Source organism: Gossypium raimondii, chromosome 6 (assembly GCF_025698545.1).
Source record: "Gossypium raimondii isolate GPD5lz chromosome 6, ASM2569854v1, whole genome shotgun sequence".
In the NCBI taxonomy this organism is placed as follows: Eukaryota; Viridiplantae; Streptophyta; class Magnoliopsida; order Malvales; family Malvaceae; genus Gossypium; species Gossypium raimondii.
The window spans coordinates 33,170,071-33,196,978 of NC_068570.1; the positions used below are offsets into that span (position 1 = coordinate 33,170,071).

At 34.7% G+C, this 26,908-nt stretch overlaps 1 protein-coding gene across 1 annotated transcript; it reads right to left on the reverse strand.

Annotated features, from left to right (window-relative positions):
- Positions 1 to 1,936: 1,936 nt before the first annotated feature.
- LOC128041721 (uncharacterized) lies at positions 1,937 to 26,532 on the reverse strand. The gene is given in 8 exon segments (XM_052632022.1): positions 1,937 to 3,203; positions 3,206 to 3,727; positions 4,048 to 5,037; positions 5,098 to 5,289; positions 25,414 to 25,615; positions 25,715 to 25,796; positions 25,918 to 25,940; positions 26,449 to 26,532. Coding segments are annotated over 8 exon segments (3,087 nt in total). The 3' UTR covers positions 1,937 to 2,211.
- Between the last annotated feature and the right edge of the window lie 376 nt (positions 26,533 to 26,908).

The following is a 26,908-nucleotide window of genomic DNA, read 5'->3' on the forward strand; positions in this document are numbered from 1 at the left end:
ACTAATGAATTTAGTAATAGGACCTAGTAGTAAAAGTCTTAGAAACACAAAAATTACACTTGGGGCAAATATTATGAAAAACCAGCTTGAAGAAACCCTTAGGATGTTTTTGGCTGATGGGAATGCAGAAAAATAAAGAGGAATCTAGATAATTCCACTTTAGTCCTAACTTTTAAAGTAAATTTTGCAATATTCCAATTTTACCCTTAATTCTTCAATTCTCCGATTTTGCTCAACAGATGTCGCCCAAAATATCTCCTTTTGGGGTTATTTTCAATTTATGTCCCTCTTCATTTAACAATTGAGCTATTTAATCCTTCTAGTAACTTTTACACCTTTTTCAATTTAGTCCCTTTCACTTAATTGACTACCCAAACATTAAAATTTTCTAACGAAATTTTAATACCATATTACTAACACTTCATAAATATTTATAAAATATTTTTGACTTCGGTTTTACTGAGATCAAGTCTCGATACCTTATTTTTACCCAATTTCTTCTATAATTTCTTTTCTAACTAACCACTAAATCGGTAAAATTTTTCTATCGATATTTTCATACGATTTTCCTATCATACCAATATTCATGCAAAAATATTAAAATAAATTTGTCTTTAAATCGGATTTGTGGTTACTGAACCACTATTCCGATAACTTTGAATTTGGGCCATTACAACTCTCCCCCCTTTAAGGATTTTCGTCCTCGAAAATCTTATCAGTAAAGAGGTTCGGGTATTGTTTTCTCATTGTCTCCTCCGTTTCCCATGTCACTTCCTCAATCCCGTGCTTTTGCCATAATACTTTCACCAAATTTATCTTTTTATTTCTAAGCTCATTTGTTTCCCGTGCCAATATCTTGACCGGTTCTTCATTGTAAGTCATATCCGGCTGAATCTCCACTTCTGTCGGAGAAATAACATGTGAAGGATCTGATCGATACCGTCGTAGCATCGACACATGAAAAACATTATGAATTCTATCGAGTTCCGGTGGTAATGCCAATCGATAAGCAACCGGTCCAATTCTTTCTATGATTTCATATGGCCCGATAAATCTTGGACTCAATTTGCCCTTTCGACCGAATCGGAGAACTTTCTTCCAAGGAGACACTTTTAAGAATACCTTATCACCCACCTAAAATTCAATCTCTTTTCGTTTAAGATTAGCATATGACTTCTGACGATCAGAAGCTGCTTTTAGACTATCTCGAATCACCTTGACTTTTTCTTCTGTTTCCCGGATCAAATCAACCCCATGCATCTTCTTTTCACTAAGCTCTGTCCAATATAATGGTGTTCTACATTTTCTACCATACAAAGCTTCATACGGAGCCATTTTAATACTGGACTGATAACTGTTATTATAAGCAAATTCAATCAAAGGTAGATACTTCTCCCAATTACCTTCAAACTCTAATATACAACATCAGAGCATATCTTCCAATACCTGAATTACATGCTCAGATTGGCCATCTGTCTGAGGATGAAATGCAGTGCTGAAATACAACTGAGTACCCAAGGCTTCTTGCAATTTGTCCCAGAAACGAGATGTAAATCGGGGATCTCTATCTGATATAATAGAGATTGGCACTCCATGTAGCCTGACAATCTCAGATATATATAGTTCATCCAATTTATCTAGAGAATAATCCATACGTACCGGGATAAAATGTGCTGATTTTGTTAATCGATCAATGATCACCCAAATGACATCTTTCTTTCTCGGTGACAATGGTAATCCGGACACAAAATCCATAGTAATTCTTTCTCATTTCCATTCCGGTATAGTAATTGGCTGGAGCAATCCCGAAGGTACCTGATGTTCAGCTTTGACCTGTTGACATATCAGACAGCTTGATACAAACTCAGAAATATCACGTTTCATACCAGGTCACCAGTACATCTTCTTCAAATCATTATATATTTTATTACCTCCCGGATGTACGGACATAATACCACTGTGTGCCTCCTGTAAAAACTTCTGTATAAGCTCTGAATTCTTCGGTACACATACTCTGCCTTTGAATAATAAACAACCATCAGTCCCAATCTGAAATTTTGAATCATTACCTGACTCACATTGTACCCGTTTAGCCTGTAGCTTCTCATCATTTTTCTGAGCTTCATATATTTGTTGTAAAAATGTTGGTTTAATACTCAACTCAGCTACGACTGAACCATCATCAACCAAAGACAATTGGGCATTCATAGCTCACAAAGCAAACAGAGATTTTCGGCTCAGAGCATCAGCTACAACATTAGCCTTACCCGGATGGTAATCAATAACCAAATCATAGTCTTTTATCAATTCAAGCCACCTACGCTGTCTCAAATTCAAATCTTTCTGTGTCATCAGATATTTCAGACTTTTATGATCAGTATAAATATGACATTTCTCACCATACAAGTAATGCCGCCATATTTTTAATGCAAATACAATAGCAGCTAATTCAAGATCATGCACCGGGTAATTTCTTTCATGTGTCTTAAGTTGTCTCGAAGCATAAGCTATAACTTTACCTTCTTGCATCAAGACACAACCTAAATCATTTAATGATGCATCACTATAAATGATAAATTCTTTACCCAATTCAGGTTGTACCAACACAGGTGCTTTCGTCAACAAATCTTTCAATCGATCGAAACTCTGCTGGTATTCATCAGTCCACTCGAATTTAACATCTTTCTGTAATAAACGGGTCATCGGAGAAGCTATCATAGAGAACCCTTGTACAAATCTCCGATAATAACCAGCTAAACCCAAGAAACTTCTAACTTCAGATACATTTTTCGGTGGACTCCAATTGATAATAGCTGAGATTTTACTTGGATCTACCCTGATGCCTTCCGCGGATACAATATGTCCAAGAAAAGTCACTTCTCGAAGCCAAAATTCACATTTACTGAATTTAGCATATAGCTGCTTTTCTCGCAGAATTTGCAACACAATTCTCAAATGTTCTGCATGCTCATTTTCGTCTCGAGAATAGACCAAGATATCATCAATAAAAACTACCACGAACCTGTCTAAGTACGGTCTGAATATCCGATTCATCAAGTCCATAAATACTGCAGGTGCATTAGTCAGCCCAAACGGCATAACAAGAAACTCATAATGCCCATACCTGGTTCTGAAAGCTATTTTTGGTACATCTAACTCTTTTACCCGTAATTGATAGTAGCCCGATCGGAGATCAATCTTTGAAATACAGTAGCACCCTTCAACTGGTCAAACAGATCATCAATTCGAGGCAATGGGTACTTATTCTTTATAGTGACTTTGTTGAGCTGTCGGTAGTCGATACACAATCTCAAAAACCCGTCCTTCTTCTTCACAAATAGGACCGGAGCACCCCAAGGTGAATGACTCGGTCGAACAAAACCCCTGTCAACAAGTTCTTGCAACTGTGTCTTTAACTCCTTTAATTCTGTAGGAGCCATACGATACGAAGATATGGAGATTGGAGTAGTTCCCGGAATCAAATCTATAGAAAATTCCACTTCTCTTTCTGGTGGCAACCTTGGTAATTCCTCTGGAAACACATCAGAAAATTCACATACAACTGGCACTGCCTGGATCTTTGACTCAAATACCTTAGTGTCTAACACATATGCCAAATAAGCATCACACCCTTTTCTGATACACCTCGAAATACAAGACTTTGAAATCACATTAGATAATTCCTCTGTCTGATCAGATTTAACCCGAAGTAATTCTCCATTCGACACTTCAATACAATATATTTACGTCTACAGGTTTACTCTTGCATCATGCCGAGTTAGCTACCCATACCCAATATCACATCGAACTCATCAAAAGGAAGTAACATCAAGTCACCGAGAAACAATAACCTCTTACCATCGTGGGACAATTTTACAAATTTTATCCACCATCACAAAGCGCCCGGGGTTCGAGACTTTAACCACAAATTCAGTAGGTTCAACAGATAAATTTTTTAACAAATACTAATTTTGTGCATATGTATGAATGTGTAGAACCGGGATCAATCAATGCAGTAATATCAGTATCAAGTAAAGAAAAAAGTACCAGTAATAACATCGGGTGCTAAAGCATCTTCTCTAGCACGGATGGCATATGTCCTAGCAGGTGCTCGTGCCTCTGGCCTGCCTGCAGTATCTCTCGTAGCTCCTCGACTACCACCGACATCACCAGATGGTCGAGGTGGTCTACCCCTCGAAACTGGATTACTAGGCTTCAATGTCTGTTCAGTTTCCCTTTCACCCCTTTCTGGACAATCCCTGAGGAAATGATCGAAAGAACCACATCTATAACAAGCTCCACTCTTCAGTCGGCATTCTCCAAAATGAGCTTTATTACGATCTTGGCATCTTGGCTTAGGGTACCAAAGACCGCCAACACCGGTCATCGATGGAGTGGAAGGTCTTGGATTAGTACGTTGAAAACCTCGCTCTCTACCCAAATACCCAGTGGCTGAGGTAGAACGATCCTGGTATTTCTTCAATTTCTTTGAAGCAGAAAACTGGGATTTTTCCATCGATCTTTTACTGAAAACCCGAGCTTCTCTTTCAGCTTGTTTCTTTTCTTTGCTCAGTTCTTCGACTTTATAAGCTCGCTCTGCAATAGTAGTAAACTCTCGGATTTCAAGAATTCCAATCAGTAACATAATCTCATCATTCAACCCTTCTTCAAATCGTTTGCACATCTCGGCTTCTGATTTTACCCATTCTCGAGCATATTTGCTCAATCGGACAAATTCTCTTTCATACTCAGATACCGATCTGTTGCCCTGTTTCAGCTCAAGAAATTCTTTTCTCTTCTGATCAAGGAACCTCTGACTGATATATTTCTTTTTAAATTCGTTCTGAAAGAACTCCCAGGTAATCTCTTCTTTCGGAACCACCGAAGCTTTAGTATTCCACCAATGGTAAGCTGTATCTTTTAGCAATGATACTGCACATTTCAGACACTCTTCTGGTTTGCAAGATACCCGAATAGTATTCTCTAACCAAAACTCAGCCCGTTCAGGATCATCATCAACTGTAGCTCTGAATTCTTCTGCCCAATGTTTTCAGATTTTATCAACCGGAGCTTTCCCTTTTCTGATAGATTCAGTACCTGTACCTTGTGGAATCTCGGGAACCGGTGGAGGAGGGGGAGGAGGAGCTTGAGCTTGTTGCACTACAAGGTTAGTTCCTATATACTGAGCAAACCATTCATTCATCATTTGATAGAAGGCTATTTTAACCTCTTCACCTTGGTCCCTTGTCTCGGACCTTCTACTACTAGTAGCTTCAACTTCTCTATGTTCTGAAGCCAGAGCATGACTCCCGGCTTCCTCGGGTTAAGCTCGGTCGGTAGACATTTACTATAAGAAAATCACATTTCAAATGGTCAGGAGATATCACACTATCAATGATAATTTAAATGGCATGTATAGCTAATCTCATATTTGCTACGTCGGTCCGAGAACCAGCTAAACCGTGGCTCTGATACCAACAAATGTAACACCCCTTATCCGTATCCGTCGCCGGAATAGGATACGAGGTATTACAAGATTTTACTGATTTCTTTTTTAAAACTCAATATAACCCCTTTATAAATATCTAATCCTCCCTGCAAATTTTAAACCGAGACCAAGCCAACACAACCAATCCATTTCAACATATTTTCAAAATAGATTTATCGTATTCATAAGATAATCTCATCACATGCCAAACCAAAATTTGTTAGCCATACCAATGGCTAACCATACATTCATTCCACATTAACATCTAGTTTACTAGCTTATACATGCCATTGATTTCCAAAATAAGTTTCTTTATGTACCGAGATCTTGACGTTGATAGTATGATGCTTCTCCGACCAAATCCGACCTCCGAGCTCTTAACACTACAAAACAGGGGAAAAAGAAACAGGGTAAGCACTTTGTGCTTAGTAAGCTCATGTAACAGGAATTATACTTACCTAATATTTTTAATACAATGCAATAAACATTCATACATCCATTCAACACATTATTCCCCTATCATGCACAAACTCAACATTCAAGTTAGTTCAATAATTTCCATGTATCAATAATATATATATATATCATGATTGATGAGCTCATCAATTCCATGATTTCCATTTCCTTGTTATTTTTCCATATTTATCCCGTTAAACTACTTGGAATTTTGATGGATTCTCAGAGGTACACCAAAGTGTACAAATTTCGGGTCCGTCAATTCATATTCATGTGCGCACATTTCCATTTCAGAGAGCACACTCCCGCGAACCTCATCCTTACAGTGGATTACCACCGAGCTAAATCACATAATATAAACTCATAGAGTATTGTCGGGATTACCAGTCCAGGCTAAATCCCCTGCAATGACAATTACTCTAATAAGCTTGGATTTGAATTACCAGTCCAGGCTAAATTTAGACCCTAATTCGGATTACCCGTCAGGGCTAAATCCATTTTCCACATATTCTTCGGGAGGGCTATATCAGGATAGGATCACCCGTCCGGGCTAGATCCTTTTTACCGTCAATTCCTTTTTCAGAGATCCATCGAATTTTTCCTTTCATTCAACCGGGATTTATTTCCTCTTTTCATCAAGAATATCAATACTTCATCAATTATCATACAATAAACATCCAAATCATTTTCACATCAATAACAAACATTTCAAGCATTTAGAAATATAATTCAAGTTACACGAACTTACCTCGACACTTGTTCGTAACCAAAAATCTACTAATCCCGAACTTGTTCTTTTCCTCGATCTTGCTTCTATTTGAATTTTCCGGATCTAAATAAATAAATTTAATCATTAATCTAATACTTTTCATGTTCATATGTAACATTCTCTATAATTCCATTATTATTTGTAGTGCATTCAAAGCTGTCTCACTGAGTCACAGTCACTAAATTATTTATATCTTGAGATACTGAACTCCAAATAAAGATCCGTTAATTTTCCGTGAAACTAGACTCACATATCTTATTATCATAACATTTTCAAAATTTTTGGTTTAGCCAATCAGTACAGTTTATTCTTTAAAGTTTCCCCTGTTTCACTTGTTAATAGTTCCGACCCCTCTTCACTAAAAATTAATTATCTCATTGTACAGAATTTGGATGATGTTTCTGTTTATTTCATCTGAAAATAGACTCATTAAGGATTCTAACCATATAAATTATAACTCATAATCATTTTTGTACAATTTTTAATGATTTTCCAAAGTCAGAACAGGGGAACCCGAATTCATTCTCACCTTGTCTCACAAAATCTATTATATCTCATGATTTACAATTTCATTGATTAAACCATTTCTTCTATGAGAAACTAGACTCAACAAGATTCAATTTCATATTTTATTCATCCTCTAATTCGATCTCTACAATTTTTGGTGAATTTTCAAAGTTGGACTGCTGCTGCTGTCCAAAACTGTTTTAGTGTATGATGTTAATTACCATTTTTCCCTAAACTTTCAATAGATGATAATTTCATCCCTGCTCAATTAACCTCTCAATTGAGCTGATTTTTCTCAATTAACACTTTATCCCATCACTTTAGACTACTTTATAACCTTTGTAAATCAGAATTTCAGCACTAGACTTTGATTCCAAACATTTTCACAATTAGGTCCTACAAATCAATTTCTATTGAAATTACCTAATAAAATCATCTCACAAACAAATTAAAGCTTCAATTTCATCCTATTTCATCATAAAATTCCAGCACATATTCATAGCAACTTTCAAATTCATTCATAAAATCAAAAACTAATGAATTTAGTAATAGGACCTAGTAGTAAAAGTCTTAGAAACACAAAAATTACAAGAAAAAGGCAAGAATTAACTCACTTGGGGCAAAAATTATGAAAAACCAGCTTGAAGAAACCCTTAGGACGTTTTTGGCTGATGGGAATGCAGAAAAATAAAGAGGAATCTAGATAATTCCACTTTAGTCCTAACTTTTAAAGCAAATTTTGCAATATTCCAATTTTACCCTTAATTCTTCAATTCTCCTGATTTTGCTCAGCGTATGCCGCCCAAAATATCTCCTTTTGGGGTTATTTTCAATTTATGTCCCTCTTAATTTAACAATTGAGCTATTTAATCCTTCTAGTAACTTTTACACCTTTTTCAATTTAGTCCCTTTCACTTAATTGACTACCCAAACATTAAAATTTTCTAACGAAATTTTAATACCATATTACTAACACTTCATAAATATTTATAAAAATATTTTTGACTCAGTTTTACGAGATCGAAGTCTCGATACCTTATTTTTACCCAATTTCTTCTATAATTTCTTTTTCTAACTAACCACTAAATCGGTAAAATTTTTCTATCGATATTTTCATACGATTTTCCTATCATACCAATATTCATGCAAAAATATTAAAATAAATTTGTCTTTAAATCAGATTTGTGGTTACGAAACCACTATTCCGATAACTTTGAATTTGGGCCATTACAAAATATAACACCCCATACCCTATCAGATTGTCAGACCTGAGCTATGGAACGCCACATTAGCCACCTAGGTGACTTTTCGTTTAAACCCAACTGAACCTTCATCACACCATAATTTGGATCATAATAACATGTTTAGGTTTCAGGAAACACAAGCTTGCAAACTCAAATTGCTTGCTTCATGGTACGCATCAGCAAAAACATGCGAGCCTACATCACTTGCAAGAACTTAACTACTCCTTCCCTAAAGACATAAATATTTGATCAAATCAGTTAAGAACATGCGAACCCTAAGTTTTGCAAAATAGTACTCCCTGAGGAACACATCAGTTCAACTATCTGACATCGAGGTTCACACTCTAAGTCTTCTCGAATTAAGTGTCCTAAAATAGAGTAATTCTCGCGAACAATCCTTATGTTTTTAGATTCTGCGAACACGTTTCACAGGGTCATTCTGTTGGGAAAAAACCCAATTTGAAAATGGTTTTCTTGCACAGTGGAAAATTAAAATTTTGAAAACCAACCATGTTTCTGATATTTATAGCAATAAACCTTAACTGAATTTGTACCTGTGTTTTCGGATAAACGGATTCTTGATGTTTTCTAGATTTGAACCAAATGATCTTCGCTATTCTCGTACCACAAATTGCTTCGAGTGTGGGCTTGAACCAATTGAATCAAAACACAGAACTAGCAAAAAGTTTTCTTTTACAGTGAAAACGAAAATTCTCTCTTATTGAATAGAAATTGGTAAAATTGTTATTCTGAAAAATATGTTTATAAGTTGAGAATAAATTCTCTCTATTTTTAGGTAAAATAACAATCTCTCAAAAGTTTTGTTAATAGCTCAACCGGTGCCATCTACTTATAGGAAAAGAATGTAGAACCCTTATAGAGTTGTAGAAGATTATTTTAAATAGAAAAACAACATCCTACTTAAAGTAGAAGAAAGGTGAATGACTCACCATTGTATTTCTACTAGGGTTGTCTCCCTCTTTCATGTTATATGAGAGGTTTTGGGCCTCTCTTACATCGGGTCCAATTACAAGTACTTCTTAAGCCTTTTGACCCAATACTTTGTAATATGATCCAACCCGATTCAGTTTTTCTATTTCCCAAAATAAACTTTAATATTTACATAATAAATAATTTTCTCATCTCAATTTTACTCCAATAAAATTTTAATAATTTTACCCCCAAATAAAATTTTAACGATTTTACCCCGATAAAATTTTGAGAAAATTCATTCTTCTATCATTTTTCAAGTATGATCGAATGGTTTATTTTCTTTTTTGGGCTTCAGAACAGCCTAAAAATAGAAACTCATTCTTCTATCATTTTTTAAGTAATCTTATATAGGATTGCAAATTTGCATTTTCATTTCCATTTCCATTTTTGGAAACCTACATTAATTTCCAAATGATTCCATTTCTATTTTCCTATTCATTTCGTTCATTTTTATTCAAACACACAATTTATATCTAATTTCAATGAGCTAACAGAAGGACCAATTGGACATATATAGTTGAGGCTCAAATGATTTATATTTAACTTTTGGCTTTTCGCCTATTAATTATAAACTTATTTAGTCACGAAGTCATTCCACTATAGTATCATGACTGAGCTCTCCTCAATAACATACCATTACGAACGCAACTACTGAGTACTCGTCCAGTAACCTTGTCATAAATATGTTACCCTCATATGATATCCATGATCTCTTTGGGATAATATTCATTGTCCCAATATGATCTTATTTTATCTCATGGTAACTATTACATCTTCCTTCATGAAAAGTCAATCACTATCAAACAGTGATAAAGTCATTCATCACAGAGACGAACGACCCGTGGTCACGTTTACTTTTAGTCAACAATGTAATGCTAATAAGACGATTTCATTTACTCATATTTTGAGCTATGAATTCCACTATTGTGAATGACGCAACAAACTACAGAAGTCGTACACCCAATGCACCAACATTCGATTCCTTATCTATTTGAACTCAAGCTTTACTTACATCAAAATGTACGAGTCACTCATACATAGTCTGTCATCCACATAGGATTTTGCTATGTCACACTATGAACATCACAAGTGAATAAATCCATAAACGGATTCAAGATTTATTCTACTGGGATCATGTCTGATTTACTGACAGTTCAGTCAGTCACATCTATGTCTTTATCTTAAGGGAGTCATCCACTCCGATACCCAAGACAAGGCATCTCCCTAATTGGACTTGATAATGCGTGCTTGTAATCATTAGTTTGATTACAATACGTTAGGTTTCCCGATCGTCGAATTCTGTATCATCTCGATTTAGCATTCAAGATGAAATTATGAATAATGGAAACTTGGTAGATGAAAATGACTAAAAGTAGGTTGGATGGATGACTTGTACGAATCAAACACTTAGAAATGAACCAACGATATGAGAGATCATGACCCAACTTCTATAAAGTGAAATAACAAACAAGTCTTTGAAGAAGAAGAAGTAAACTGTGACCCACTATTTAGCAAAATAGGAACCAACAATATATTAGAATGCCATACTTCAGAAGAAAGAAAGCAAGGAAGTGACAAGTTCAAAACAAAAACAAAAAAGGTTTTATGCCACAAGGAGAACTTTTATAAGTCCAAGTAAGTTCTTTTAAGAACAATGAGATAGAATTCTCGCAATAACTCAAAAATATCCATTCATCATAGTCTCACCAAAGTTTTATTTACATGATATTTATAGGCGCTTTTGTGACTATTCCAATGCCTATGTCAGACTTTTCATATTCGGCTATTAACTAGTATTAGTACAAGCACTAATTTCTTTTTTAACTCTTGTAGGGAAACCAGTGAGTCATGTCTCTTCATTGGAATCTGATGTAGTTGAAAAGGCATGCCAATTCTCCTTAATGAAGACTTAATGTATCCTTAATGAGTTTAATTGATGTCCCTTCAGCTCCCTTGAAACCAAATTATAAAAGCTTGTGTAACATCCTCTTAAATGGCATCATGATGAAGGTTTAAGACTCCAAAAATGTTCAGACTTGAAGAGTCTCCTTTGGTCCATTAAACAACCTCCATAATGTTCATTAAAAAGTTTTGAAACCGTCCAACTTGAAGAGTCTTTAGTCATATGAAAAGTCACCTGCAAAAATAGAAAATTAAGCATTAAACAATAACTTAAAACACTCATAAAAACAACATATTTAATAACACTCATGCACACGAATTAATTGAACATGCAACTTAAATCATCTTATTTAAAATGAAAATAAATAGACTTTAATTTATGCATTAAAAAGTAACACCAAATTAAATAACCTTATATAAACAAACTCAAACATATTTAACAACTAAGATACTTAAATGCATGATTTAAGATGTAAACTAAATGAACAAATGAGTTACTTAATGCATAACTTAATTTAATGATGCAAACTTTAACTAACATGGGAGTTACACAATGCATGTCATAATTTATTATGAACACTTAACTAACTTGAGAGTTACATAATGCATGACTTTAATAAATGCAAAACACATAGTGCATGTCACAATTAAAAGATGTAGATCAATAATGCAAGACACTAATTAAAGATGCATATAATAAACAAGAAATAATTAAAAGCTATAGAATTAATTAAACTAAACTAACATCCACATCCAAAACATTGCATAGACTTGGGACGTTATTTTGGGACCAATAAGGGTTGGACATCTCATGTGCAGCCTGAACTTGCTGAATCAAGCCCATCATCACCTCTTTAAACTTCTTTGATCTAGCATGTGTTATAAGCCCGATGAGAATTTCAATTGGATCCTCTCTTGAAACAGGCAACTTGGAGTTTGGTCCACTTAATAAACTCGAATGCACTTCAATCGTTCCTATGCATGTATCATACCCTTCCTCTTCAAAATGATTTGTCCTCAAATTGGGCCATTTGCTAGAAAAAAATCTTTATTGATCATAATTCCTTGAATTATATCTTTCTTCCATTGAGTTGAGCACAACTCTTTTTTGAACTTGAAAATCAAAAACAATTTCACAAACAAAATTAGAATGAAGGATTTCTTTCAATCCATCACGTACATGATCTCGGAACAATTCAAAGATGCTGCAATTCGTATAAACATAATGAATATCAAGCGTTCCTTCCAAATGTTCTAAACTCAAGTTAACTCCGGGATCAAAAACAAAGTTTTGCCTTACCATTTCAATCTGACTCGAAAGTTTCACAGCTAGCAACAGAGAAGAAACATGAAGCAATTGAAAGTTATAATCATGCAAAACATGATTGAATCCTTTCAACCATAATATAGAATAATAATCTCTGGGAACAAAAATTTGATTTTAAATTTGTAAGTCATCAGAATTCACATATTCTGTTTTCGAAAATAATGATAAAACATGGAGCATATCAAAGTGGCTAACACATTTATACAAAATAAAATTATGACGCTCACCTTCTCTTAACAATAACTTAGGAAAACATGCTCCGGGTTTAAACGAGTGGTTTTGATCACTTGTTTTCGAATAAACTAAAAAATTTTCTTTCAACAAGAATTCACACATGTTAAACAAACAAGATTTAGGCATAGGTATGTTCAAACAATCAAAACTCCAAAATTCCTTCGAACAGGTAGAGATATCCACAAAATTTTCTCACATTGATTTAAAGAATTCATATAATAATCTAAATCAAACAGATTAAGCTTTTTACATGAAAATTCTTTATCACATACGACAATCAAATTTTGTTGACATATAGTTGGAACAAAGACATCAATGTCCAAATCATCTTGCAATTTAATTTTATTTGAATCAACATGAAACAAATCATAAGAGAAACATTTTAAAACACTATTTGGGTCAAAATCAGCAACTTCATTCAACAAATAACAACAAAATAGGTTATTGTAAAAAAAAATTTTTACATCAAAAACATTGGCAAACTTGTCAATGAAATTCAAAGAATACCAATTTGATTGAATCTACAGAAGTTCCTTACCTTGCTTACCTTCAGAGATTTGAAGAAAAAATTTTCACTCTCCAATTTACCTTTTTCAATCAGTTGGAATCGTCTCTCGTCGGAAAGGTAATAAATTTGGAACTTGTCCATAGATGGAATTTTATAAACCTGAAATGAAGAGAAATCAAAAGGCAAACTCGAATGTGGGTTAGCAAAAAAGTCCTCACCTTTGCTTGAATACTCTCTTCTTTTTCATTTATTTCTTTTTCAATCTCATTTTCAAACTCTCTTTCTTTTTCCACACTCTCTTTTATTTTTGAAAACTCACTCTCACTCTTCATTTCTTTTTCTTTTTCAACATCACTCCTTTCATTCAGACTTTCTTTTATTTCTTCAATCTCAATGAAATATTCATCTTTCACATTTTCTTTTATTTCGCTCTCGTTTTCCTCTTTTTCAAGGTTCTTTTCCTGTTCGCATTCTTTTTCTTTCTCTTTTCTTTCAAGCTCTCTTTTTCTTTAAATTTCTTTTTCTCTCATTTACTTTTTACTTCTCTCTATTTCTTTTATTTTTCGCTCATTTTCTCTCATTATCAACTCTTGTCTTTCTTTTCTTTCAATTTCACTTTCTTTCATTCTTTCATTACAAGATGGCGTTTACATGAAAGAATCGGAATGAGAAGATTTTCGTTGGGTAAGAGTGGAAGGATTTACATACGAGACATGGACAACTCTTTGTGATTGAACCTCGGTGGATGAGTACTTTTGAGCACTCGAAGAGATACTTGTGCCTTCTCGTTTGTTACCTCGAAAGGCATCAAACTCTTGGTTTTCTTTACTCTGACTCGAATTCCTCGATGAATAGGAATCACTACATGGATCTCTTCTCTAGAGATCATAGGAATATTGGCTCCTTGACGATCTTGTTTCTATACGATCTAACTTTTTTGTATTTTCTCGGCTTCAGATTGCATAATATTTCTCATTTCTTTCAACAACATTTGCAATTCCAACTCGAAAATTTCTTGGGACATGATTTCAACAAAGGATTATAAAACAAAAGAAGAATTAAATAGAATATGAACCTCACCAAATTCAAAATCCTCACAAGTCCTCTCGGAATAAAAAAAATTCACTCCGCTCATGTTTCACTCAATTTTGGCTTTTTCTCGCTCTTTTAATCTCACCACTCGTGCCTTTTTTCTCTCAAGTTCTTCTCAAAGTTTTGGATTGAACTAGTTAGGACTTGGACAAGGATCACTTGCAACATATGTAGTAAGATTGGTTCAAAAAGGAAAAGAAAATGTGACAATTTTTTTAATCGAAATGTTTTAGTAGTGTGACAACTTGTCGGAAAATATAAGATATACTCTAGGATATGAATCGATTTTTTTTTCAACTTCTAATTTTTTTCACGAAATTTCACTTCATATTTCTTTTTAAATTTTTCTCTATTTCGAAACTTCTAATATGATACCTGGATTAGATTTCTGTAGCTCTGATACCAAATGATGCATGCTCGTAACCGTGAGTTTAATTACAATACGCTAGTTTTCTCGATCGTCTAATTCTATATCGTCTCGATTTGTCATTCAAGATGAAATTATGAATAATGGAAACTTGGTAGATGACAATGACTAAAAGTAGTTGGATGGATGACTTGTACAAATCAAGCACTTAGAAATGAACCGACGATATGAGAGATCATGACTCGATTTTTATACAGAGAAATAACAAACAAGTATTTGAAGAAGAAGAAGTAAACTGTGACCCATTATTTAGCAAAATAGGAACTAGCAGTATATTAGAACGTCACACTTCAGAACAAAAAAAAAGAAAGGAAGTGATAAGTTCAAAAGAAAAAAAAAGTTTGACGCCACAAGGAGAACCTTGATAAGTCCAAGTAAGTTCTTTCAAGAACAATGAGATAGAATTCTCGCAATAACTCAAAAATATTCATTCATCATAGTCTCACCAAAGTTCTATTTACAGGATATTTATAGGCACTTTTGTGGCTATTCAAATGTCTATGTGAGACTTTTCATATTCGGCGATTAACTAGTATTATTACAAGCACTAATTTCATTTTTAACTCTTATAGGGAAGGCAATGAGTCATGTCTCTTCATTGGAATCTGATGTAATTGAAAAGGCATGTCAATTTTTCTTAATGAAGACTTAATGTATCCTTAATGAGTTTAATTGATGTCCCTTCAGCTCCATTGAAAACTTGTGTAACTTCCTCTTAAATGGCATCATGATGAAGGTTTAAGACTCCAAAAATGTTCAGACTTGAAAAGTCTCCTTTGGTCCATTAAATAGCCTCCATAATGTTCATTAAAAAGCTTTGAAACCATCCAACTTGAAGAGTCTTTAGTCATAGGAAAAGTCACCTGCAAAAATAGATAATTAAGCTAACAATAACTTAAAACACTCATAAAAACAACATATTTAATAACACTCATGCACATGAATTAATTGAACATGCAACTTAAATCACCTTATTTAAAATAAAAATAAACAGACTTTAATTTATGCATTAAAAGTAACAACCAAATTAAATAACCTTATATAAAGAAACTCAAACATATTTAACAACTAAGATACTCAAATGCATGATTTAAGATGCAAACTAAATGAAAAAATGAGTTACTTAATGCATGACTTAATTTAATGATACAAACTTTAACTAACATGGGAGTTACACAATGCATGTCATAATTTATTATGAAAACTTAACTAACTTGAGAGTTACATAATGCATGACTTTAATAAATGCAAAACACATAGTGCATGTCACAATTAAAAGATATAGATCAATAATTGATACGATCTCGGTTTAGTAGTTGAACCCGAGTCGTTTATTTCCCGATCATAAACGAAGAAGTATATTAGACAAGAAGAAGAAAGAATATATTTGTGTTCAAAGAAGTAAAATAAGTTCGATCAAAATAAGATGTGGATTTGGCTTAAGTCAAATGGTATGATTAGTATGGTCGAATTCGGTTTAGGAATAAACAAGAAATGGTATTTGGTTTAGGTACGATTTGGTATTTAGGAATTGGTACAAAATGGTATGGAAGTTGGTACGAAAATGGTATGGTATTTGGTACGAATTGGTAATGGTTCAAAAAGGTCAAGAGTGAACCAACACTAAAGAAGAGTGCTGACCCGAAACTTATAGAACCAGATTGAGTTGGAAATGGTGGATAAGGACCTTGACACAATACTTAGTAAAGTATGAACCAAAGGTATCAAAGGTGAACGCCACACTCGGGTTTAGGGAGTGATAAGTTCGAAAGAAAGACTCGGAAAGACGCCACTAGAAGCTAGATAAGTCTTACGGGTCTCGAACGAAATTTGAGAGAAAATGCCTCACAAATTTGGCAGCAATTCGTTACTTAAAATGTCAAAAGTCCTTTACAAAGTAAAAATTCAGCTATTTATAATAATCTCCTAAGCTAGCCGAATGGTCTCTTTCAATCCTTAAGGAGTAAGCAAATGAACCTCTTGAATGTGCTAGCTAGATTAATTTGAACTTGACAAGCTTCTAGAACTCCCATTGAACCTTGGTCACTTTGAATGGTGCATGAAGGAGTTAGATTCGCCAATGTACATAAATGAGCTTATTTAAGTTGTATCTTTTCTTTGAAAAGTGACCACCATTAAGAGGATTTGAATGGCCAAATGAAGTGTGAACACTTTCGGTTTCAAAGAGTCCTTGTGTGTGAACATTCCAAACCGAAAAGCCAAGAGTGTGAACTTCATGTGTGAACGGCAATATCTTGGTTCTTGAATCATTTTAAATCAATGAACATTCCTCATGCATGTAACGCCACATTCATTGAACCTTTGATGCATGCACCTAGCTTAAATGCTTCCATCCACATTCGCCAACCTACACAACATGAACAAATGAATTTAGTTGATCATTATTCAATTGAATCATATTAAAAATGAAATTTAGACAACATTAATCCAAATAATTAAAACAAAACTCAATTAATTAAACTAAGTCTAATTAATTCGGTTTGGACAAGACACATTAAAAACATGTATTAAGACTTATATATAAGTCAAGAAATTAATTTGACTTAATAACATGTAGGAAAAACACAATTAATCATGCATAATTAAATCAGGCCAGATTTGAGACAAATTAAATAGCAAAAATTATTTGAGTTGAATTTGCAAGTTTTGAGCTAAATTGAGTGATTTGAGCTCATTGAGATAAATTGGAAGTTAATTCATTTCGTAGTAAAATGCATGGAGTGTTCTTGAGTTGGTCCAAGCTTCTTCGATGTGCCCAACCAAAGTCTCGCCCCAAACTTTGTTAACTAAAGTCAAACTGACCTTCTTGAATTGTTTGGCTCGTGATCGGGTGATGGGACCTTGAGGCAGCTCCAAAGGCTCCTTGCTCGAGCTAGATTGGACTTGAGGCGTGGCCGTATCAATAATGCAAGACACTAATTTAAGATGCATATAATAAACAAGAAATAATTAAAAGCTATAGAATTAATTAGACTAAACAAACAGCCACATGCAAAACATTTCATGGACTTAGGACGTTATTTTGGGACCAATAAGGGTTGGACATCTCATGTTCAGCCCAAACTTGCTGAATCAGGCCCATCATCACCTCTTTAAACTTCTTTGATCTAGCACATGTTATAAGCCCGATGATAATTTCAATTGGCTCCTCTTTTGAAACGGGAAACTTGGAGTTTGGCCCACTTAATGAACTCGAATACACTTCAATCGTTCCCGTACATGTATCACTTGATAAATGGCGTATTATTCTTTCAATCAGTTTACTCTTTTTCGGTTAGACTAAGGATATGTTTAGGTTTGTCTAGTAATACAAGCTATCTTTCTGTACTACGATCCGACCATGTACTATCGCTTAGTATTAGTTAAATATTTAGACAACTAATGAGCAACATTTTCTTTCATTTTGCTTTGCGTGCAAAAACCATTTGAGGACAATCATACAAAGTATATTAATCATAATAAATGAAATTGTTTTATTAACCAATATGTTTGAAAAATTATAAGTGTATATTGATGAAAATACTACACTTAGGACATCAAATCCAACACTTTCCTATTCTGTGTATCAAAATTTATTAAGGGTTCGCAAGTACCAGTTCGCTAATCGTTAAGGTTAGCACTTAGCACAATTCGACAACCTTGTCACTTCGTAGCAACTTTGGCAAGCTCTATATAAGTTAGTCGGTTTAATTTGTTACATGTTTTTGCTTATGATGAACACACTGTTAGTAATTAAACACTTAAGTATGAACTTGTAAATTAAGGAAACAACAAATCTAGCTTGGTTTATATTCAAATACTTAAGATTTAGGTATGTATTTATAGTTTTTTATCGGTTCGCAATAGGTAAAAAAACATAAGGAAGAATATAAACATAAAGAAAAGCATAAAAACTAAGCCCTAGAACAACCGGTGAAGTTATCATATAGAAAGAAAATATCTCCCAGCCAAAGAAGAATCCCAGATAGCCTTTATGTCCAAAGTTTGCTTGTACCATCTTTCTAATGTTTAGGCTTCGTTTGGATTACTCACCTCACCTTTACCCACCGTGCAATCTAACTATCTTTAGTATTTAGAAATGTATGTGTGAGCTCTTACGAACTTAGTGAATATATAGGAAAACCAAATAGCATGCACAAAAACATAAGTTAAACAAGAGTTTTAACAAAGTTACTATTCTGCGAACTAGGTTCACCATATTTACGCAAAACTTGGTTCGCAGTTACGTACTTTTAGATAGCTTAAAATAGTAAAACATAATATCTTGAAAACACAAACTTATTCACGTGTTCTTTTCTATTGGATAAGAAGATCTCCTTATAACTCCTCACTTTGATTCATAGAGTCTTAAAATGTCCCATAACTACAACATAAAGCTAAACACTTTCTAAACACACCAACATATCCCATTGAATAGAGCTTAGCTCGACATTCCTCATCTCTCCAAACTTGTCCCAGGGCCTCTCACCCAAATCACAAAACATAAAGGTGAGTACTCACAATTCTATGGCAGGTCATTATATCCAACGATTTTAAAAGATTATAGTGTCAAAACATTTACTTAAACATAGAGCTCACAGATCACTGTTCATATCTAGCTCACAATATAAAGCCTGCATATCATTGTTTAAAGAAACATACATTGAACACAATCATAAAACAGAGTTTAGAGAAAACTTTCTCTCGAAACTTAGGATAAAACTCTAGGCTCCTAATTAACTCTATGGTTCGTACATACAAGTAAGTGACCCCTGAACACTCACCAGTTTGTTGAAAGCTTTGAACAAGATTCACATTTCCCTTATCTTTCCTTGTAAATGGTTCTATTAGGTTCATAATTTCAAATACATTCACAAGTCACTAATTGCACATTAAAACTCATACATAAACATAAGCGAACCTATGTTCGCACATGCTAGTCTTTTGGCGAACCTAGTTTCCTTATTGTGAACCTTTCTTAATTAATTCTAAACATCAACACAATAGAGAAACAAAGTCTTACCTTAAATCCTAAGAGCTAAGTTTTGGGTTGTTATCTTTCGTAGAAACTTGACAACAAGAGAAAGAAGTAATCAAATAAAAGATTTGAGAGAGTTTTTTTGTTTAACAGAATATGAATTTTTTAATGAAAAGAGCTTAATTTATAGGCACTAAGTGTTTTGATGGTCTTAGGATACCCTAGTCGTAGTAAAAGCAGGAAAGAGTTACATGCATGAATGGTGCTGCAAAGAGGAAAATAAGTTGACTTCCTAACTTTGGTATAATTGTCCTTTTTCTACTCTTACTTTTGATGCTCGACACAAAATAGTGATTATAGCTCACTAGGCCCACTAACGACCCCAGTTCACCAATCCTACTGGAGAACCCCAACTAGTCAAGCCTACTAGCAAACCCCAACTCGTCAAGCCTACTAGCAAACACCAGCTCCCTAAATCTCAAGCTTCGAGGCCTTATTCTAGGATCTTAAACGGTGAATAAGGGTCCGATAATGATGAAGATTCTCATCATGTTGTTGAAGATTATAGTGACCCCGAGCTTGATGAGGTTCTAGAAGATATCGACGATGAAGGCCTAGAAGAGAGTGAATATGTGCACCCCTTTCTTTCGAGAACCCGAATCGTGGCATTGTTATACGGAATGACCCTAGTGTTAGGACCACTGGTACGCCCTGTGGCACAGCAAGAAAAATATTTCGGCGATCCACAGCCAAGGAATCAAACAGTTTAAGATAAGGTTGAAGATATACCTTCTTAACCGAAAATGATGAGAGGATGTTACTGATTGGATGTCGATTCCAAGCCACAACAAAAACATTCCGGCCTCTATGTAGTCCACCCTGTATTAAAACGAACAGTAAAACTCTCTTGGAACTATTCCAGAGAAAAATCTCCCAAAATGGCTGTTAGACCCTTTCTGTCAATTTTTCTTTTTTTAAAAAACACACCCTAATTCAGGATTTTGGTATCATATATTGAAAACGAAATCAAATCTTATAGAGAACGTATGGAAAGCATTAAACATGTTATATTCTTTCCAAAAAGAAGTATAACTACCATGTTTCAATGTTTGAGAAAAATCATAATAAAAATAATTTATTATAATAATTTCGATAAAATATATTCTATTAAAATTTTATATGAATCAAATTCATATATTAATTTTAACTATGTTCTCTATTTGTGTACAATGAGCTTGTACAGTTAATTTGTTTAATATTTAACTGTCAAATTAAATTAACTCAATAATTAATTTAATTCATGTGACAACTAAACACAATATAAAATGCGTTTCGATTTTGTTCGTTTTAACCATAGGGTGTGACCCTGTAGGTTCTTGTAACATTAGTAGTAACACTAGAACATTTCTAATAATACAAGCAATGAGTGGCATCTAGCAATGCATCATTGCTACCTAAGTTACAAGAAGTCGTAATACAACATAACCTTCTTGTTATAATCTTTTCATGTATTATATCATTTTATCCTTAATATCTAAATTGGACACAAGTCATGGAATAATCACACTAGTATAGTCCAATCTCATATTTCTTGATTTTTTGAGTAGACTACAATAAACAAATAAGTGTGATATCTCATATAAACTTATTCGAGCATGGACATGCATTTCTAGTCTCACTCCATCAAAAGGTCTAAGATATTGCTCCCATTATGTAGGAGGGATAATTCCTATCTTGATCAACCATATCCCACTACATGGATTGTGGTATATCCAACATCAATCTTTATAATACAACCTATTATGCTAGACGTTTGACTATATCAAAATATAAGACTCACGATGATGGGACAATGATAATCTCAAGTCTAAGGATCATATACATAGTTATCACTTTGATTAATGTTGTGACTATTACATAATAATCCAAGAAACATACTCATAACGGGTCAGTTCGATATGTTGCTCTCTAACACATACTAATGTATTGATTTTGACATCCATATGTCAGTGACAACACTTTGTCATCAATCAACTACACATTAGTCTTAATGCGTTATTGTTGTCTAAACCCACAATAATACTTGACTAAGGACCTTTTAAGAATAATCATATTTGCTTAGGACTTTATTACAATTCAGTTTATTTATATAAACAGAAAAAGAAACTAAAATAATAATGGCAATGCATTATATTAATAAACAAGGTAAAATAAGTATGTAATTACAATCATCTCATGATTGGTCTTTGGGCACACTATAACACTTAAGGCCCACATGGTGAGCGTAAATCTAGATGCAGCACATGCACCTGAGTTCCTCGAGTACACTGATATAGTACCTACTCATAGCTTGGTCGCAAACTTGCAATTGGAAAAGTTGTTCATAGGGCAACAGTTTGAGAACAAGGTGGATTGTGTGTTTTCCATCAAACATAACAACACGAAGGTGTCGATTGAATACAAGGTCGCAAAGTCTACACTAACATTATATGGGGAATGTTGGAGGATTAACAAAGGGTGAAACTGGCAGGTTCGAGCTACTTTTATATAAAGGACTCAATACTGGCAAATCTGAAAATTAGAAAGGTCCATACATACACTGTCACACATATGATGCAAGACCACCGGAAACTAGATGCCAAAAGTATTTACGATTGTATCAAGCCACCGGTGAAAGATATGCCCACCATTTCTATATTGGTCTCGATCACGGACATGCAAGCTCAGTTCTAGTACAAGATGTCCTACATGAAAGCATAGTGGGCGAAGCAGATGGCCATGGAGTAGTTGTATGGCGACTGAGATGCATCATACAATAAACTTAAGAGGTGGATTTCAGCGATGCAAAAGCACATTCCAAGTATTGTCTTAGACTTGTAGATGTTCCCTTACAAAGGCTACGGTGGCAAACTATAACTGGGGAGAAGAATTTTTCACTGATTGTCTGGATGTTTGATCCATGTGTTATGGCCTTCTCCCATTGTAAGTCACTGGTGCAAATTGATGGCACTTGGCTTTATGGAAAATACGCACAGATACTCTTGATTGTAGTTGCACAAGATGGTAAATGAAACATACTATTGATCACCTTCTCAATTGTGGAGTCGAAGACCTTCGAATCGTGGGAATTTTCCTTAGGAACTTGCGAAGGCAGGTTGCCAAGCAAAACAACATTTGCATTATCTCCGACAAATCGAAGGGACTACTTGTTATGATTAGGTGTTCCGGGCTTCATGGAGGTCCATCTACTGCATCCGCCATATTGTTGTCAACTTCCACAAGGAATAGAAGAATTAAGACTGGCACAAACAACTCCTTAACATAAGTAAAAAAATCCCATTTCAATTTGAATTTGTAAATATTTGAGTCACGTTACTTAAAGGAATGGTAACGTGTTATATAGAAATACATATGCAAAGTATGAGTTGGAACCACACTGATTTAGGCATAGGCTGGCGAGGTTGGAGACTGATATGATGGGGGTCTCGACTTCTCTAAGACAGTGATGGGTAGCATGGAGACGTGGCAATGGGCTCAAATTTTCGATGATGGGTATTGATATGGTCATATGATGACCAACCTCGTTTAGCCGGTTAACTTCGTCTTGAATTGTACGTGTCACTTGCAAATTTCATCAGTTTTTTTAGCTACGTTTCATAGGTTGGCAACATTGATGCCACAAATAGGGTTGAGACAAGCAAAACAAATAGAGGCCAGACACGTGTACTTGGGAGAGGTTATCAATGCCATGAAAGACAATGCTCGGAGGGTGAGGCCGATGAATGCAGAACTATATTCCCAAAACTTGGAAACTTTTTTGTGACAAACTGCATCGGTCGTCACGCGGGGGTCCCACCAAGGTCTTACAGATTTTATCTCCGAAACAGGCGGTGCAAGTGTGGAATGTTCTAGAAACTTTGGTACCCATGTACTCATGTCGTTGCAACGTGTGCAATCGCCAATTTGAATGTCGAACAATATATAAATTATGTGTACACGTTGCAATGCACATTACGTATTTGGGGTAACGAGTTCCCTGTACTACGGGATGTCTCAACATGGGAAGTGCCTTTGCATGCGTTTGAAATGTTGCCAGACCAGTCCGTACATAGAAAACACAAATGTTGATCGGAGGCGACAATGATTCATGGTGATATGGATGTTAGAGAGACGGTCGAACCAAAGCATTGTAGCTATGCAGAACAGTCGGCCATAGTCGGAATAAGTACCATAATCGAAACTTCCATGCTAGTCAATCTTCACGATCGGGAGGAATAAGTGTACTCGATTTTCTTTTATTTATGAAATTGAAATTTGTAATTATGTTCAATTAATTAGGTTTTTAAAACTTAAATTTGTAAATATATGGATATAATAACGTGTTATTTCATGGTTACAAATTATGACATAGGAATTATTTTTGTTAAATTTAATTCAACATTTCGGGTTTAAGTTTTTCTAAAGTCTTTATCTTAAGTTAGTATTATAAAATAACATACATTTTCAAATGTGCTCAAATTCATATTGTTTAATTATTGAAAGTCTCAATATCGAACACCAATAATTCAACGAATTTTTATCTTAAAAATTATTTTCCAACATTTAGAAACATCAAATTTTAAATTTTCTATTTATAATAAAAGAAAAAATTGCACTTTCACCCCCAAAAGTGATAAAATTTTCCACATATTTTTGCATGTTGTTTTTTTAATGATCAAAATTAATTTTTATAATAATAAGATGAATGGATGTGCAAGTATAACTTTATTTAACAAATAAAAATTGTAGTGGTACAAACATGATATTGCATATGAAATGTCCAATTATCAAAACTGGCGGGAGCCAGTAGTGGTATCGTCTCGGGGGGTGTATCGTTGTGGCGGCCTCCATCGACAACGTGGTTGTTTGTTACGGTCCATTTCCTCTTTCCCCGACCCATGTTGGTCATCATTCATGTATGATACGACCCTTGAGGTATATTCAACATATCAGAAAAATCGTATGTCGGGTTAAAGCTTTGCTTGGGCGGGGTGGAGTACATAGAATATAAGGGTGCCAATCTAAATATATCAACCATCATTGATGATTACGGTTGCTGGTAATTTGAACTGCAATCGACCATATCCAGGTTATATGTGTAGCTCTGGGACCCTTTCCCAAACGTGTCAACCTACAACTCCGGATGGGAAGAAGTAGCCACCGGTGAAATGTGTGGGCTCAGAGGTTGAGGCTCTAGGTCGAGCTCCACCACAGGTTGGGAAGCACGAGATGGTTGACTTCGAGGATAGCGTCATTTAGCCACAGGTTGAGTCCCTCATCTATACCCGTTCATTCTCTATGTACTAACGTTTGTACTCGACCGAGGGCCTAAAGTCAAACAAATAGGATTGCATTCGAGGCTGCCTCTCAAATTGGACTTTCCACAATGTTATATATTGTTGATGTTCCATGACCCAATTGCTTCATTATTTTCCTCTCTTTTTCATACTGTAGACAACATCAAATCTCTGTGGAACGTCCAAAACATATTGTATACATCCAAACTGTCGCATAAACCAATCGGTGTTGTACCACTCAACCGTTGAGAAGTTCATCACCGACGCATTGATGCACCACACATTTACATTGGCATGAACCCACTGTAGAATGAGGGGCACAACGTCTAGTGCGGAATATGGCATCCACATGAGCTGCACAATATTTAACATGATGTTAGTTACATGAGTCAAATAACATGGTGCAATTAAATAAATTAAATCAATATAACAAAATTAAATTATAAATATTACTTGGTCACCGACAAACGCCTCTATCTTCTGGTGGTACACTATTAGTGTCTTACAATCGCTAATACTTGGAGATGTTACCCATCTGAAAACAAAGTAAACTTGTTAGCACAGAATTAAAAAAATAAATAAAAAATGTTTTTCGTTCAATGTTAAGTATAAATTTTTTTGCCTATTAACAAGTGGCCAAATATGTGGTTGGTGACCTGCTAATGCCAGAAATGGCATCCTATACAACACCCAAGACTGCAACAGTATCAAACAACCGACTATATCTTGTGCCTCGTTTTTTGTCGCTCAACAAAGCTCTTGATATAATGTCAGCAATACTGTTGATCCCCAACTATAAGTATGAGCATGGTACAAATCCGCCAATAAAGGCAAGTACATTATGTGGACCTTATTATACATTGGTCCAACATAAGTACCCCTATTAGTTGCAATATATACGCTCGAGTAGCACACATTAGCTCGTACACAATGGCGATGCTCGATAAGTGTTTGAAATTCTCATTCAAGCATGAGAATTTCAAAGAGGTGAAGTTGTCTTCCCCATCACCAAGGGACCATCCAAGCAACTAGTAACATAGGGTCAAAGGTTGTGCCAGTTTGCTTGGACCTGTGACCACGTCACCGTCGATTGGTAGCCCAAGTTGCATTGCAACGTCTTCCAAGGTGATCGTGCACTCCTAGCATAGCATATGGAAAATGTGGGTCTCAGGGCGCCATCGCTTAACCAAGGCGGATATTATGCCTGCGATCAGGTCGAACATCAGGACCAATGCCGCAGATCCAAATCCTGCAGCCTCCAAGTACGACATGATTCGTTTGTTTGAACGATACCTCGGAAAATAGACTCGCGACCTCAACACCTGATACTCTCATCTTGTCCATATCATAAATTGATTTATTAAAATCACCTGACTAAAAATAAATCATACTGCAACTCTATAAATATACATATAATCTTGAATGATACATATATTAGTATTTTACTGTTTCATTTATCCTCAATGTAGTGTAATCGACAGGTTGGAGTAGAGAAGACATTTTGATATCTCATAATTTAAAAAAATTAAACATCACTTAATAAATTAAATATAGTTAAACATTACATTATAATAATTACTTTAATATAAAACAGAGACATCAAAATATATAATTTACATATATTAATTGTATTAACTTCAAATATTA